Genomic DNA, 18,339 nt, shown 5'->3' with positions numbered 1-18,339 from the left:
GAGAGACGGGTATTGGTCTGCAAAGGACCCGGGTAGGGAATTGAACCCGGATCAGCCGCATGGCAGGCGAGTGCCCTACCGGTTGGCCATGGCAGGGCCCACAACATTTGTTTTTATTTGTGGCTTGGTCTCGGCAAGGGAACTTCCACACAGCATTCTCCAGGCGGTGGTCAAAGGCCCATAGCACTGCACACAGTCCCCACAGGAAATAAACAACAACAGGTCTGCACTTGTTTTTCTTAAAGAAGCTAGGCCTATAAGTATATGGAACTGGCAAAATAGCTTTAAAGGTGTACTGTGTAATTCTCCGGAATTCATGCTGCTCATTCACAAATGTTACCTGTTTTCATGAATACTTATCACAACCTTGCAATTCCAAGTAGGCCTATTCATTATGACTGGGAAATGTTCATTTTCATACATGAAAAGGGGGATCTTCTACCATTCTTAATTTCAAGAAATAGACATTTTTTGTAAGAAAATTGACTGTACTTTGTCCATAGAGTAGACAGCATAGTTTCAAGCAGCGTAGTTGCAATAATAACCATAACCTTACAACCTTAAAAGTATCTTCTCCAGCCAATTTGGAATTGGTTGTTATTTAGAAATCAAATGTGTTCTACTAACATAATACCATAGGCCTACCACAACCAACATGAAATAAACAACGGGCACAGCTAAACTACATAACAATTTCAGATTAGGCCCAACGTTACTAGGCATATTGAGCAATAAACTATATCATTTTATAGTTTTCAATAATATGTGACTGGCCATTAGAATCGGCCAACACCCCCCTCCAAAACACCTGAATATAACACAGAGAATCCGTCAGCATGCACATGCTCTGCGGATTGGAGGAGAGGAGGAGAGATGGAATTCCACTGCTTCCACAACGGGCGCGCTTTTTCGAATGACAGTGGAAATGCAATCTTCGTGAAAATGGTAAGTTTATGTCTATGTTTGTGTTTGTAAGGTTAAAGCATGAAGGTACTGGATAGATGCCACATCGAAGTAGGTTCCTCACTACGTTGCGGTGTTCAATCGCCAAAAGCGCGCATCTCTTTGCAATGGCGTCTGCCCGTCAGCAAACATTCCAAACTTCACCCTAAAAAGCCCTCAAACATTTCCCCATCCGGACGATTTGCTCACGTTCACAAAACATGCATAGTTCATAATCATTGTCTTGTGCAACCGAGAGTCTGTGCATTTGAGCAGGTGTGTACGTTAAAAAAGAGTCTGCCTCTGTGCTATCCAAGGCCTAAACATGGCACCTGTTCCGCGTGGAAATGAGCAAAAGGTAAGCTACTCGTCGTGGCAGCATGAGGGAGAGAATCACCCATGTACACAATCTTTAAATTTGAGGCAACAACGAGAGTCTTGGGATTGAAGGTTACTGGTTTGAATCCAATAATTGTTGCCATTGAGCACACTCATCCATGTCTGAAATGCCCTTGGGCCTTGAACAAGGCACTTGACCCCACATTGCTCCAGGGCAGGGACTATGTAAGGGTTAACGTTCGGCGAGAAGGTCGCTACCGTGGAATAGCAGCACGACAGAGAGAATCTTTAGACCCCGACGCGGAGCGGAGGGGTCTTGTTCTCTCTGAAGTGCTGCTATTCCACAAAGCGACCGACTCGCCGAAAGTTAACCCGCTTATTATATGGATATACTTAAATGATTCACACATGCGGGGACATTTCTTTAGACATATTTAATGTTAAGATTGTTGCTGCGCAAAACAAAACATTGCCGTTGTGGAACACCGCTAGGCAACAGCTAGGTAGGCTAGCCAGGACAACAGGTGTTGTCTATCACAGCAGCTGATTAGAGTGACAAAACACCGGACCCCCTGCGGAGTGATATGAAACATTCGCTTTAGCCACTGACTTGTATACAAGCCAGTGGCTTTAGCAGTGAACGTCTTGTTGCCATTGACAGCGGTAGCCAGGACAACGGGTGCTGTCTATCACAGCAGCTGATTAGAGTCTTGTTGAAAAGTCGCTTTAGCAGTGAAAAGTCTTGTTGCCATTGACAGCGGTCTGTTATAGACCAACCCGTCCGTTATCGAAAAATAACAGACGTCCGAACGTTGGGGAGCCCCGTTGAAATGAATGGAGCATTCGACAGATGACGTCACAACCATATAATAAAGTCATTTCTAGAACGGTTCTGTTATTGAAGATTCCAGCAAACACTTAGACAAATTGATTGCCTTGTTTAAAAAAAATCAGGAATGGTCACCTTGACTTTCTTTTAAAAAAGAGAAGCCTATATTTTTTCCATTTCATTTTTGTCTCTCTACCTTTCAAATTATAGGCTACTTAAATCACAGCATTTCATCGCTGCTGGGCCACCAAAACACTCACACAGACCTCTATAAACCATTAGATCTGCAGTGTGAGGCCAAGTTAGACGTGTTAACACTCCGCAGAGTGTAAATCAGGCATCTGTAAAATGAAAACATTACTTTAATTTCATTGCTCTTGTCTGCACACATGACTGCCAATATAATTCCAGTGGTCATACAGAGATCTCATAGACATTGACTTTAGTGAACACATTTTTTTTCGACAAGGAATGCCGTAAGCACACATTTATATACAAAAAGGCAGAAGTCAGACACATGTTTTTTTTCCCCAAGCTTATTTTGTTGCTGAAAGGCCTCTGGCTCTGCTTCCTCTGTGGAATGGCTATATTTGCACCCCGTCTGAGAATCGAAATACAAAAAAAAGAAAAGGAAAAATGACACCACTATTTGGACGGGAGTGTGTTTTTCGCCCACTGCTGCCACAGTGCGGGAGAGGCTAGAGGAAGTGTAGGTGACTGGGGCGAGTTCAGCATGGCTTGGCACTGCCTCCCGTCCCCAACGCTCCCGTCTGGCGGAGGGAGGTGTGGGCAACATCCTGCGGCTGCCCAGTCCCAGTCCTCCCAGCTCCACCGCACCGCACGCTACTATGGAGACCGTAGACGTGGCAACGTGCCAGACAGCCAGCTCCACCACATCTGCTGAGTGTCTGTTGTGCTGGAACTGGCTATCATTCTCTCTCTCTCTCTCTGTTTCTCTGTCTCTGTCTCTCTGTCTCTGTCTCTCTCTGTCTTTCTGTCTCTCTGTCTCTCTCTCTCTGTATCTGTCTCTGTCTCTGTCTCTGTCTGTGTGTGTGTGTGTGTCTCTCTCTCTCTCTCTGTCGGTCTGTCTGTCTGTCTCTCTCTCTCTCTCTGTCTCCCTCTGTGTCTCTTTCTCTCTCTGTGTGTGTGTGTGTGTGTGTGTGTGTGTCTCTCTGTCGGTCTATCTGTCTCTCTCTCTCTGTCGGTCTATCTGTCTCTCTCTCTGTCTCCCTCTCTGTCTCCCTCTGTGTCTCTTTCTCTCTGTCTCTCTCTCTGTCTCTGTCTCTCTCTGTCTATCTATCGGTCTCTCTCTCCCTCTCCCTCCCATCCTCTCTCTCACTCCTTTTCTCTGTCTACTCAACGACATAAAAATAACTCCCAAAAAGTTTGTTTATGCGTGACAATTGTTGTGTCTGTCTCCCAGCTACTAAGCTTAGCCTCCCCAAATTGATTTTTGGTTTCGAGTCTCTTGCATCACAGTTGTTTACACAGTTGTTGTAATAAAAGGTCACATTCCAGACTCTGACCTACTGTAGGTTCACTTGATGTTTCTGTATTAGAGACCTATACAATATTTCATTAATCATTTTAATCCATCCTTTTTGGTGATCTTAATAAAATTTGTTCTCACTATTTTGCAAATGCTGGTGAATAGGCTATGTTTATCATTTAGTATAGAGAGCCTTGTGCACAACGTTTTGAAAGCTCCTCAGGGTTGCAGAGTATTGGTGGACTTCACAAACGCGTCAGACTACAGTTGCGCTGGCCTGACGCCTCTGTCTGTGTGCAAAGCGCAGCCTATTTATTTTGGACAGTAGACGCCGGTATTTAAACCTCTACCTCAGACCTGAAGACTGGGTTGCAATCCAGCAGAGAAAACCGTATGGAGGGGACACGTTCCATATGACCCAGTTTCTGTACTGTAATTAGGCGTGAAGTGTTAATTAGGGGTAGAGTAGGTAGCTAGCTATCGGGAAAAGGGCATGGGATGGGAGCTTTTACGGTATGGAGAGTGAGGGGAGGGGGGCAGGACCGGATTAATGCAGAGGCTAGATGTGGCTGCAACCTAGGGCCCCCACCTGGCAAGGGGCCCCTGATTGGCCAAAGTGAAAAATTCCAGAATTGTGACCAGATGCAATGTTGTAAAATATATATTTTTTAATTCAGTACAGTTGGTAGATATGTTATCCTCAATTCATAGCTCGTAATTATGACGCTGTCTATGTAAATTTGTGGCGAAATTTGCCTTCTAGGGGCCCCACAGCAACTTGTAGCCCAGGGGCCCCAGGCCATCTTAATCCGACCCTGGAGGGGGTGTGATGTCAACAGCACACCTCCACACTCCCTTCCACATGCGCTGTGGTACACGCGTGCTCCAAACGCTTACACTTGCTGCCAGTGTTTTTCCTGGCACGGTATGGACGCAGTCGCACATGCTTCCAATGTATTCACATCTTCTATTTCACAAGTGGATGCTACAGACGGGGCCGCCAATAGCTTTGGCTGGGTCCAGGACCAGGTTATCTGAAAGGTCCCCCTAACCACCCCATACATACGATATAATGAGGACCCACTATTCTGGGCCTCTTCTTTCCATGGGCCCACGACGACTAACCTGTTCGTCCTCTCCTGTAAGCTTCCCCGTCGGCTACAGATGCCTCCACCGTCGTTCAGATCTGCTGCATTCAAAGCTGATCTCTCACCTAGCTGTGCCGGCTTTCACATCATTCATCATGCCATCAAGCATGATTGTCATAAAGAGTCTGGAGCCAAGCACGGGACACACGTGAGCGCTGTGCGGTGTGCACCCATGCACCTTCTCCTGCAGTTAGAGACAGAGAGAGAAGAGACGGAGGGGAAGACAAGTGCTCACTTTGTCTCGTTTTTTTTTTTTTACCCCCTCCCTCCCAGACGGCTTCCAAAGCTCAAACCCCTCTTCACAGCTGGTTGGGCTTGTAGACTCCCAACGAGGAGTATCCAGGGAATATTTGGTTTAGCGTCCTATAGCAGACGAAGACGGAGCCATACTTGGATCTGAGACCACAATAATTACTGTTGTGAAATAGTCTGGGGATAGACAAATCTTCAAATGTGTGTGTGTGTGGGCCTAGCAGATCTTCCTATAATCAGCAAGGAGCCATACATTGTTGTCTTGCCAGAAACGCCAGATGAAGCCCTCTGTTTATCTCTGGACACACAGACTAGAGCTCATCTCCATCTTCGTGTTTCCTTGCAACTTGAAATTTACTAGTTAGTGTCTGATTTTGTTGCAATGGTGTTGCCAGTAATAGCCTGTAGTAAAGAGCAGTGTCTACCATGGTCTCGAACACAAAGCATTTGGAATCACACACATGGAGATCAGGCATCTTAGTACTATTCTGGAAATAAGCATTCAAATCCTCACCCCTACTCAGCAGACTGTTTAAAAATTGCATTAATTTATGGGACAAGAAATGTTTTTTTTTTGTCTGAACTGGACTGCACAGAAGATCAGTCTGTTGCCCCCATCTATACACTGGCGCCTGACACTGGCAATACTGTTGCTACCAGTGACTCAGGAAAGATGTCCATTAGTTGTGGCTCAGATGCGAAAAACCTGAGTTTTACTAGTTAGACGTCATGCATCTATTAAACAAAAGTGTATGACACAGATCTAGAACTCCCATTTACCGCCATTTAGAATAGTGACCCGAGTTTATAACCATCAATTAATTAAACATTTACCTGATGAAGGTCTACATAAGACCAAAGTTAAAGTTAAAAAGCGTCAAAAATGGTCAGTGTGCTTAAGTTGTATAGTGTAGTATAGTTTTCCCCTCTAATCATCAAGTAAGAACTTAATTAATTCAGACAGTTACCAACATTATTTTTCTCCTGGGACTAGCACTGTTCAGCTGTACATACTGTGGTTGCGGTTTTGGCTTCCATAACTGGTACAAATGAGCAATGAAGCCACCCAGCGGTGAGTGTAAACCTGTGGTCAAGAGGTACTCAGCAACCTGCCTCACACTTGCACTCTGCTTAGGCCAGGGGGGTCATTTTCTTGGAGGCGGTGTGTTGTTGCTATTTCCAGGAACTGTAATGCAGTGAGATTGAAAGTACAGTTGACACGGTTGGTGTCAAATGTTTTCAATACAGTAAATGTCTAAAACAGCAAGCATAGTGTCACCCTTACAAAAGCAGTTATATGAGCTACACAACCAACCTCCATCTTATTGTCACCACGTGTTATTTCTTTCTCATTTTTTAATCAAAACCAACATGTTTTTGCTCGACTGTCTAGTCCCAGATGGTTTGATTTTGATGACTTATTGTTGGACAGAGTGTTCACAGCTTTTTGCTCTCATTTAAGGGCAGTAAAAACTTTCCATTATGTCCCTTGAAATTCCCCAGTTTGTTTTCTGGAGCAGTCGTCCACGGTGCTGGCACTAGGGCTGTTCCAATGCACTTGACAGCCCTAGATGCAAAGTTGGACTTGGGGACCTCATTCCTTTCCCTTTTTTGGGGTGACCCCCTCTTGAAATTTTGATGGCAATATTATTGCACTTTTCAATCACTGAATTTAGGAAAGGGATGCCACACTCACAACTCTGTCACGCAACTATTTCCCCCTTTCAGCTGGGGGCCGTAGGTAACTGTCTAATTTGCTTGCCCTTCCGTGACAGGCCTGGCTGCTGTCACAGTAGGAAAGCAGAAAGTACCGTTACTCCACAAGAGGCCCAGTGTGTTGTTGCCGGAACCGTGTGTACTGTGTGTACTTACTCACTCACAGAACTCATTACGCTTTCGTTTCTCTTGCAACACCGTTCAAAAGGGCCGTGTTACCGTAACTTGTTTACGCGTCCCCAGACACTGAGAGACCGGGCAAGCAAGGTATGCTCATTAAAATGCCAAGAAGTGAGTGTGTGCAGCGCAGAGCTCTCTCTGTGGGTTTGTAGATCACACATGCCGTACTGTACTCTACTGCCAACACTCACGCACGACAAAGCGCACACGCATCCAATCACTCAAAAAGGCACTCCTGTGCACACTCATTCTCTCTCAAACACACCCCTACAGTATGCACAGTCATTCTTTCTCAAAAACACCCATTCTCTCTCTCTCTCTCTCTCTCTCTCTCTTTCTCTCTCTCTCTCTCTCTCTCTCTCTCTCTCTCTCTCTCTCTCTCTCTCTCTCTCTCTTTCTCTCTCTCTCTCTCTCTCAGACACGCACTGTTCAAAGAGGGTGAGCGAGAGCATGCATCTGTTGCATTCCTCACTGCTGTGCTAGTGGCTTTTTTACCAGGTAATAGACCTCTGACCAAGTCCATGGTCACAACCGCTTGCCACCTCCTCCACCACCACCTCAGACAGTGAGAGACAGAGGTACGGTGTCCATACGGTGTCCCCTGGGGCCGTTAGGGAGCGGTGTTGAGAAGGAGTCGGCTGAAACGGGTGGAACTTAGTTGCAAATGGGGGCAATAGTCTTTTTTTTTTAATACTAAGGGGGGCGTTGGCAGGCTGATGGTGAGGCCATGGAGTGTTTGCTCAGAAAAGGATGGGAACCACCGCTCTAGCGCAATTGCTACCCCCCCCCCAAAAAAAATCCTGCCCTTGTCCTTATCTGCTCCCACCTGACACCCCATACACCCACCGACCCCCAGCACCCCCCCCCCCCCCCCCCCATCACCAAAGGGGCCCTCACTAAAGCCCCCACCCCCCCACTCAAATTGGGTGGCAGGCCTCTCGTTCACAGCGAGGTGCTGCAATCACGGCAGCGCATTTCACATGTGTGTCCCACACGGCACAGCAACCCTGCACTTGACGGAAACTGCATATCTGACCTGGGCCAATGGTCATCTGACCATGCAGTGTACTCTTGACATCACTTGTTGTGTGTCTCGCTCGCACCACATATGCTTACAGACAGGGTAGTCGACGGGGGGAGGTACAGAGTCAGTTTTCCAAGTTGGGCCCAGGGAGTGAGGAGCCCCAAAATTGGGCTTTCATTACATTGTACTGGATGGGGGGCCCTTTCAGATCACTTTTTCCCTGGGCCTGGCAAAAGCTGTCAGCGGCCCTGCTTACAGGAGGGCTCTGGAAGTGATTTAGATAACAGGTTTGAGCCTACTGTCACCCTTATCGGGATGGCACAGGAATGCCTGATGTATGCTTTGGCATTACAAGCAAGAAATCATTGACTAGACCTGTAGGAAGTAAGGAAGTACCCATATATCTTGACATGATGTGTATGCACGCACGTGTGTGTGTGTGTGTGTGTGTGTGTGTGTGTGTGTGTGTGTGTGTGTGTGTGTGTGTGTGTGTGTGTGTGTGTGTGTGTGTGTGTGTGTGTGTGTGTGTGTGTGTGTGTGTGTGTGTGTGTGTGTGTGTGTGTGTGTGTGTGTGTGTGTGTGTGTGTGTGTGTGTGTGTATCTGTGTACTCTACTTTACAAAAAAATAACTAACCCTTCTTTGCATCTGCACATGTTGTTCTGCATATTTCTTGTGCACTTTGTATCTGCTAGTGATGGTGGCTATTATTAGGTCCTCGTTTGTAACTCGCTTTGGCTATAAAGCGCCTGCCAAATGTAATGTAAAGTTAAGTAATGTAATATATTGGCATGGTTAGTGTCACTACTGATATGAGGAAAGTAAGCTTAAGTCACAGAGCTAGGGACTCGTTCATGTGTATTCTGAGTAGTTTCTGAAAGAAGCTGTATGACTTAAGTTTCTTTTTATTTAAATATGATGAAAGTCTTACCCATGTGGTTGGGTTTTTTTTTTTTTTTCATTATAAAGGGGGTGTGGCTGAGACTGTGGTTGTGGGAGGGCTTAATTCAGTGGGTGGGTCTGGATATCAAAAGGGGGAGGGGATAGCCCGGAGTGTGTTGGTGAGGTGGGGAGGAGGCTAGAAGCTTGAAGCAAGTCTGGATGTGCAGTGCACTCCTTTTCACACGGGGGGAGTGCCTATGTAGCTTTGACCACAGGCACACGTGGGTAAAAGAGACAGCGGGAGTGAGTCTGTGTATGTGTGTGTGTGTGTGTGTGTGTGTGTGCGCAGCAGAAAAAAAGTAGAGGAATATCTTCCACCCACCTTAGAGGGGGGTGAAGAAACGCTGGCAGCCCAGTACTCAAAAACAAGACAAGGCAGACAAGAGCTCCAGAGAGAGAAAGAGAGGGAGTGGAGGAGAGAACTAGAACTGACTTACTTACTGACTTACTTCCAAAGACGTCTGGCGTGTTGTTCCCACTCACTCACTTGGACGCACACTGAACCTGACTCACCGGCACCACTGACACACTTTACACTCCAACACAGTATTCTGTGCCGCCACCTCCAAGCATTAGCTGTTTTGTATTAAACACGTTCCCTTTCTTGACACACACCGGCTCACACACACACACACAGACTCTTGAGTAAAACACACATATTGACATTTACACACACACACACACCCAAACACACTTGTTCGTACAAGCACTGACCTCATTCAGTGGAAAAGACAGCAGCAGAGCAGAGGAGACGATAGATCTTCACCAGCAGGAGGGTGCCCAAGGGGATTGACTCTGGGTCGGCGTTGTGGCAGAAGTGAGGAGGGGAGAGAGGTGAAGTGACTGTAAGCCGTGAGTTTTGTCTGGGAGGAGGAAGACGAGGAGTACCCTGCATGGATACCCTGTGCAGTCTCAGTGGTCTGGACCCTCTCTGGGTAAGTGGCTGGAGCTGATGGATGGATGGATGGATGGATTGATGAATGGATGAATGGCAGGAGAAAGAGAAGGAGACTGGCAAAGAGCTGAGGAAAGGTAGACAGACTGTGGTGGAGAATTGACTGACTGTGCCGTCGTGTTTCCCCCCTCCTTCGAACTTAATGTGATTTTGCCACAAGATGTTATTTAGGTCATAGGCTGACACTAGTCAATGGAAAGTCATCAGGAGGCTAAATAGCCATTTGGGGGCAGATGGGAAATAAATTGTGGTATTGCAGATAGCTGGAAAGTTCTCTGTTTAGAGGATCAACTCTGTCTTTAATTAAGAGGGGTAAGCAACATTGGGATGCTCCTTGTGTGTCTGTGTGCATGTGTTTGTGTGGACTTGTCAAAGGATGAGTAAATGGTGTGTTTATGCCAGTGCTGTCTCAGATCAATTCTCAGAAGTGGTACCTGTTATTTATTTGTTTGATTTTTTTTGTACTCTGTATTGACTCGTCATGTAGGACCATGAGTCACAGATTCCTCATCTAATGATTCATTGAACTCGGTGAACCACCAGAAATATCCTGTTGCTGCACCAGCAGTAGTAGCAATCTCTGGTTATTTGTGTGGTCCTGACTCCTGGCCAACTTCAGAGGTGGACGGCCATTGCTCAGTAGTGGCCCTGGCAGCGCTGGATGGGAGTTGAAGGCACTGGGTTAGTCTGGGAAAGGTTTGCAAGGTGTTCTCTGTTGAACACAATCTTTTTATCTCAGGTCTGTTTTTTTATCAATAATCAAAAGTGTGCTTGGATGAGTGTCAAGTATTGAGTTGGAGTGGTGGACTTTGTTTAATGATTTTAAATGGAGGTTTTCAATAACACATCGGAGGCAACAGCTGTCACACTGTACTTTAGACCTCACTATAAATGAATGACTGATGTGGCCCCCCGGGCAAAACCAAGTTAATACATGAGGCATTAACTTCCCCCACCCCCCTCCGCTCTACTTCACATGATGATGATTGTGACATTAAGGAGTTTTCTGGCAACCTAATGCCATTATACATTAGTTTTCGCACGCTGCCGCAAGCTGACCACAATTAGAGGCCGTGCATGTGTGCAATGCATGCTATAAACATATCACATGGGTGGCATCCAAGCTTGCCTGCATTCTGCAAATGTGCTTTGAATGTGAGCATACTGTATATCAAAGTTGCGGAGACCTTCAGCGGCGTGAGGGCAGGAGGGGGTCCTGAAATGTCACCCCTCTTTCTGTTGCCCGGAAACCCTAAAGTTACCCCTCTGCATTGGCTGTGATCTAATGTTTTGGTAGTTGTAGTAGTGAAATCCAACGCTAATGTGGATGTTCAGTATGTATGCCAAGCATACATCAACTTCTTAGACAATGGCTTCGAAAAGGTATAAGCTTAAATCATGAATCACTTACTTAATACCTGTAATTATGTCAATTGATGAGCGTTTGATATTCCCTGCATGCACATTATTGTGTGTGCTGCATGGCTTTTTTATCACCCTTTTTTATTTTGGATGATGTATAGGAAGTTGGAAGTGTTTTGCGGTGTGTTTGTCTGAGCTAAGTATTGTTTTGCTGAAGGTGGAGATTGTGCACATCCCAGGAAAAGGTGCAGGACAAAGGCTGACCGTAGTTTCAAAGTGAGAGGTCCGCACACTTAAAATCCCTTTTTTGTTTTCTTCCAGCCATGAAATAATAAAAAAAAACAAAAGGGATTTTAAGTGTTCGGACCTCTCACTCCGAACCGAAGTGCTGTTTTGCGGCGTGTTTTGTCTGTGCTAATTGTCAGCGTGTAGGAGTCCTCTGGTTTTGTCCTGGGCTCCAGCCGGCCGGACTTGGCCTTCGAGCAGACTGCAGCCTGCACTGCACACAAACAGGCCGAATTCTGAATCACGTCCCGGGAATGTGGCGAGGAGGACCGGGGCTCGAACCCAACTCAAACAATGTCCCTGAGAAAGGGAGACTGGACAAGAGAGAGACAGATAAACGGGGGTGAGGGAGGGAGGGAGGGAGGGAGGGAGGGAGGGAGGGAGAGATAGAGAGATAGAGAGTGTTTGTAAAAGTGATTGAATGGCCAACTGTGGCAAAGGAAGGCAAAGACAATGGCTCGACAGCATCTCAATCCAGTGGAATCCAACTCAAAACAATGTCACAGAGAAGGAGAGACGGGAGATGAGACGACAGAGGGACAGAGGTAGACGGGAAGTGAGACGGAGTAAAGAGAGACAGAGAATGCCTCACCGAGACGAGGGAAAAGTGAGAGGTAGAGGGGGCAATGGCTCTACAACAAGGATGCAATCAGCTTTATTCATCACATGCAAGGAGTTAATGAAAGTAAAACGTAGAGTGGAGTTCTTAAGCATGTTGATCTGGTGCTCAAAAAAAAGCTAGATGGGAGGAATAAACGGTGCATGACGAGACATAGATATGACAGAGATTGCCCCGACATGCAGGGATGCAAAGCCATTCATTGTGCAGGGAGAGGCGAAGAGAGATATTTAGCTAAAGGTGGTTGTCTGGCCTGGGGAGAGAGGGGGGGGGGCTGGAGTGTTGTAGAGATGTAGAGAGAGGGAGATAATAAGTAGAGGGAGATTGTGGATGCTGGTGCTTGCTGTGCTGTGCTGTACTGAGCTGTGCTGTGACTGCGGAGGGAAATGAGTGGGAAGAGGCGACTTCAAACTTCTTTCCCTTCCTGTGGCAACACCACCACCACAAGGTTTCTTTCTCCTCCCTCCCTCCATCTCTCTCCATCTCCATTCTTTCTCTCTCTCTCTCTCTCTCTCTCTCTCTCTCTCTCTCTCTCTCTCTCTCTCTCTCTCTCTCTCTCTCTCTCTCTCTCTCTCTCTCTCTCTCTCTCTCTCTCTCTCTCTCTCTCTGTCTGTCTCTCTCTCTGTCTCTCTCTGTATCTGTATCTGTCTCTGTCTCTGTCTCTGTCGCTCTCTTTCTTGCTCTCTCTCTCTCTCTCTCTCTCTCTCTCTCGCTCTCTCTCGCTCTCGCTGTGTCTCTGTGCAACCCTGAAAGGACTTTCTCTATTTTTCACTATTCACTATTTTTATCTCTTACCTTTACTCTTACTTTCTTTCCAACCTTTTCTCACATCTCATTCTGCCATGTCTCTCTCTCTCTCTCTCTCTCTCTCTCTCTCTCTCTCTCTCTCTCTCTCTCTCTCTCTCTCTCTCTCTCTCTCTCTCTCTCTCTCTCTCTCTCTCTCTCTCTCTCTGCGAGGTGTTGCACTAGGCTCAGGGGCCCCAGCCAGCTGCAGACACTATATTGAGACCACACATTTACACTGACCGCAAGGACAGCGTGTTTGTCTGTGTGTTTTGCTGTGAAAGTGAGAGTTACAGCTGGCAGACGTTTGATTGAATGAAATGAGTAAAAAAGAGGGAAAAAAGGTTCAAGACAATGGTGCTAAGAATATAGGCAACCAGAGAGACATGACCGTATGGGGAAACTGCAGAATGGGTGTAGAGTGACCGAGAGAAGAGAGAGGAGGGTATCAGAAGACCTAACACATGAAATTTCAGATGACTGCAGACATGTACCTTGAACAAATCAACCTTACATGGATGATGATGATCACAATAGTACAACCCCACCTCCCTCTCTGATGGTGGCACTCAACATAGAGCAAATGCCAAACCCTGACACCACTTCACCACAGGTCTACTTCAAGGCAGCATGCAGTATTTGCCAGTGCAGTGCCTTAAACACTATCTGTGGACAAACAAACTCATAAGAGAAATGACACACACACATACACACACACACACACACACACATACACACACACACACACACACACACACACACACACACACACACACACACAGTGATAAACAACTAGCTACACATGCACGATTGAGAAACACACACCCTTCACATGTAGATAAGGTGTGTGTATTTGTAGTGTGTGGTTTTGGGGTCTAGCACACACTAAATTATTGAAAAACGATCCCAGACATTTGAAAGTTGTTCATTGGGATTGAACAAGGTAGTTATCTCACATTTTTGCCCTTAATTGAAATGAACTTGAGAATTCCCAGAAAACTGGCAAGCACTCCTGCGTCGTAAAACACAAACATTTTATTTTAGTGCCTGTTTTTAAGTGTTTGTGCTTATGGCCGGATGCATACTCGGTCCAGATGTTGTTGTATACAAGTTGGTAAACATGCGTGTTCTCTGCCGCTGATGTGGGACAAACAAAGAGTTATGTTTTGTCTGGAAAATGGCTATAGCAAATTTGAGTGTCTTTTTGTACATTTAAGCCTTTTGAAAGTCACTGTGATTTGACAAACACACCCTCCCTTGGTCTCTGGTTTTGTGGGAGATGATGATTTTCTGTCTGCTGCATGTGTGTGGGAGGAGGGGGAGGGGGCTTATATTGTTGGCTTTCAAAGGGTTGAATAGCTACACTTACTCAGTGGCTTTTCAATGAGATGAGGGTTTATACTCTACCATTGTACCAAAAGAGACAACAGCATTTAACAGCAGGTGGATCACATTGGGGGATGATGATGATGATCCACCCCCCAAGGGCCCAACCCTGGTGCAAAAAACCTGGTTTGACCCAGTACCAAGCAGTGAGCAATATGAATTTCTCAACCTCCAAATTCTCATGTTTTCTTTGAATATCACTCCTTGATTACTTGAAGTTGACTTGAACATTAAATTCTGTGTGTCAGGAATATGAGTGGCCCCAGGCCAATGAAACACATGGCACATTTGAACTACCATGTATGATTGGGAAATAATGTTTGTGAAATTAACTCTAAGTATTAAGTGCATGCATGCACAATTACATTTTTTTCCATATACATTGAGTTCAGCCTATGACCTTCAGTGGATTTTAAGTCTGACATCCCTGTAAGTAAGGCTTTGAGCAACGCCCTCATGTAATGCCACACACACACACTTGTCACGCAACAGGGGAAACACGACTGCGTCAATCACATGAGACACATTCACAATGAGTTTCCACCTCCTCATGACAGCTGCTAAGAAGCCTTCTGCTTTCATGTACGGGTGTACAAGCAGGCAGCATGTCTGAACCTGGGCCATCCTGCTAACCTCAAAATATTAAGCCCCGAGGTGAAAACGCTTAAAAAGGTGTTTCCTCAAAGTAACGGCTGACTCTTTTTTTCTGTGAAGCTGTCAGACCTGGTTATCACATGCAACATGCACTGGGTATTTTTAATCCATTGGTGCTGTATGTTGCGTAGCGCAATATCACTGCATGATGCAACATTCAGGCTCATGAGATTTCCGATTTTTTATTAAAAATATTGGCATGTTAAAACTGAATGAACGTGTTCTGCTTGAACAGGAGGGTCTAAGCTTTTAAATACTTTAATAATTTTAATAATTTTAAATAAATTAATGTTTTGTTTTTATGGGTTTCAGATGCTGACATATTTAGGTTTTTATAGGCTGAACATACCTTTTTACCAAAAACAGTTCAGGCATTTAGCAGCCGTTTTTGCAGGTGTTTCAGGCATCAATGGGTTAAGTTGTTCATCATGACTATAGTTTTACAAAAAAAGAGGTTTCCGAGAAGTAGCACTTTCCATTATATCAGCATTATTTTGCATAGAACCATGATGACTAAAGGAAATTGCGTCAAACACTGACTAAGTTTCTCCTGCCGTGCCGTATGATGTCTGATTTTCATGGCGTTGGCATTTTGCAGGGAAGAGCCCAAGTGCTTGTGTTGTGCCCGTGCCTGTGCCTCTGTGTCCATACTGAGGTTGTGAGTTGTTTAGTTACCGAATGTGTGTCATCCCTCAAAAATGAACACCACCCAGCGTAGGCTGATGCCAAATCAAGCTGAATATTATACCATGTCACACTATTCTTAAAACAACATCGCTGCAGAGTGCAACGAGTTCATTTCTGTGTGCGTGCGTGCATGCGTGTGTGTTTCTATTTGACCTTCTCAGGACTTGGAACTTAACGTGGTACACCCCTTACCCTGATCTGACCTAGTGTTTCATTTCTGTGTGTGCGTGTCTGCGGTACTGTATGTGTGTGTGTTTTTTCTATTTTACCTTCTCAGGACTGGAACTTGACGTGGTACACCCCTTACAGTACCCTGACCTCACTCAGTGTTTCATGTCTGTGTGTTCGTGTCTGTGGTATGTGTGCGTGATGTGTGTTTTCCTATTTTACCTCCTCTCAGGACTGGAACTTGACGTGGTACACGCCCCACCCGGACCTGACCCAGTGTTTCCAGCACACGGTGCTGGTGTGGTTCCCCTGCTTCTATCTGTGGCTCTGCGCACCCTTCTACTTCCTCTTCCTCAGATTCCGTAACCATGGCCACATATCCCTCTCCAGCCTCTGCTGTGCCAAAACGGTGAGTGAGTCAGGGCTTTCTCTCTCAACCCAAAACCCAAACACCACAGGGCACTGCACAGGTCAAAGATGGTGTTTTCTTTGAGTTTTGATGTGCCGTCCTGTCTAAACAACACAGTGAAAACGAGATTTGTTTTTTTGTTTTTGTTTTTTTTGTACCCCTCTTGCAATATGAGTCAATGAGTGCTGAAATTTCGTCTTTTTTTTTTGGTAAAGACATTTTGGGCATTATTCATGACTTTATTCAGATGGGGCCGTATGAGGGAGTGAAGGAAAAGTTGGAGAGGGAGATGTACACCTGTGGAAGGATCTGGAAATGACCCCTTGCCGGGCTCGAATTCAGTTCGCTGGCAAAATGATACTGAATGGTTTCGTAGCCCACTGAGCCGCGATGACTCAAAAACTATGTTTTTAGTTACACTTGCCCACCCAATATACTTCACACATTACATGAATGGTGTATGTATTGCTAACATAAATTGATGTTTACATAATGTATTGTTCTGTACTTGACCTTCATATGATCAAAAGAAATACACTGTAGCCGTGTAAAAAAAAAAACATTGAAATGTTGGCCAGCTAGCTGTATTGTCTCTCCATATGCAGACACCACACACACACACACACACACACACACACACACACACACACACACACACACACACACACACAGCATTGTGAAGACATCAGCATCATAATGTGGTTCTCTGCTGGAAAGTACGGAAGTCCTTCCCAAAAAAATGTTGAAAACACCCTTCCAGCAGCACTTGGTAAAAACTGTTTTAGCATACAGTGTATGGTGGCATTCTGTCGCGCGTCGCCCGAAAATGTGAAGAATGTCTATGGTGGTCTATGGCTGATTATACATCTGGCTGTCTGTGGAAGTGTCTGAGACTCACTCGCTGTCCAGTTCATTATCTTGCCTTCCCACTTTCATATTTTCAATATGCACTATGTATGTGTATATGTATATAATGTCATTTTCCACTTTTTCTTTCTTGATTTCTTTCTTCCTTGTTTTATTTCTTTCTTTATTCTATTTCTTTCTTGCTCTCTATCTCATTTTCTTCCTTCCTTCCTTCCTTCCTTCCTTCCTTCCTCATGTCTCTCTTGTTCCTTCCTTCCTTCCTTCCTTCCTTCCTTCCTTCCTTCCTTCCTTCCTTCCTTCCTTCCTTCCTTCCTTCCTTCCTTCCTTCCTTCCTTCCTTCCTTCCTTCCTTCCTTCCTTCCTTCCTTCCTTCCTGTCTCTCCTGTCTCTCCTGTCTCTCCTGTCTCTCCTGTCTCTCCTGTCTCTCCTGTGTCCTCCTTCCTTCCGTCCTTCCTCATGTCTCTCCTGTGTGCTCCTGTCCTCAGGTGCTGGGCCTGTGTCTGGCCTCCTTCGGCTTCCTGGAGGTCTTCTACCTGCTGGCCCAGAGGAGTGCAGAGCTGGAGCACCACATGGTCTTCCTGCTCAGCCCCATCATCCGAGGCCTCACCATGGTAAACACCGGCCTGCCCCCTTCGTGCAAGTGCACTAGAGTAGATTAGAGTATCATTTATTGATCCCGCGGGAAATTAAGGTGTCAAGTAGCACTACATTACATATTACACTTTTGCAGCCGTTTTGATCCAAGACAACCTGGTAACCACCATCTATACATTATGATGTACATTAACATTATGCTTGGGAACCTCATTATAGTGACCACCTGCCACCATCTCTACAGTGCACTACTTTCCATATTGCACTTAGTGTAATAGATGGCCTTGAGCCAAGGCAATGTAGAGGACTCAAGGTAATCATTTGCCAACATCTCCATATTACATGAAGTTACACTAACCACACACTTATCTCCAAAGGGAGCAACAATAATTTGGACATGGTAACACTCCACCATGTATTTTACAGCTTCACCATAAAATCCAGACCTTTCCTTCAGGGTCTCACTTCAATGTACAGAGGCTCAAGACAAACATTGCATTACATTACGTTCCATTACATTGCATTTGGCAGACGCTTTATTACTAGGGCTGGGACTCGATTAAAAATGTAAGCTATATTTTGTAGTGCGATTAAAATGAGTTAATTTTTTTAATCGCGTTAATTTTTGTGTGATTAATTAATCGAAATGAATGCATTAATGTCCCAGCCCTATTTATTACCAAAGTGATTTACAATTGATGACAAAATCATA

General features: G+C 45.4%; 1 protein-coding gene across 3 annotated transcripts in view; it reads left to right on the top strand.

Moving 5' to 3' along the window:
* The first annotated feature begins 846 nt into the window (after positions 1 to 846).
* LOC134437440 (multidrug resistance-associated protein 1-like) overlaps positions 847 to 18,339 on the top strand; it is a 54,568-nt gene continuing 37,075 nt past the window's right edge. For 2 of the 3 annotated variants that reach the window (XM_063186947.1, XM_063186933.1), the window contains exons 1-3: positions 847 to 945; positions 15,991 to 16,167; positions 17,519 to 17,644. In XM_063186947.1, coding sequence (XP_063043017.1) covers positions 874 to 945; positions 15,991 to 16,167; positions 17,519 to 17,644 — 375 coding nt within the window. In that variant the 5' untranslated portion in view covers positions 847 to 873. Of the gene's footprint in view, positions 946 to 9,064; positions 9,795 to 15,990; positions 16,168 to 17,518; positions 17,645 to 18,339 lie in introns of those variants that run through there. The other variant, XM_063186939.1, reaches the window with a different exon arrangement.

The sequence above is a fragment of the Engraulis encrasicolus genome, chromosome 2 (genome assembly GCF_034702125.1).
Source record: "Engraulis encrasicolus isolate BLACKSEA-1 chromosome 2, IST_EnEncr_1.0, whole genome shotgun sequence".
Taxonomy (NCBI): domain Eukaryota; kingdom Metazoa; phylum Chordata; class Actinopteri; order Clupeiformes; family Engraulidae; genus Engraulis; species Engraulis encrasicolus.
This window is presented reverse-complemented; position numbering and strand designations above follow the sequence as displayed.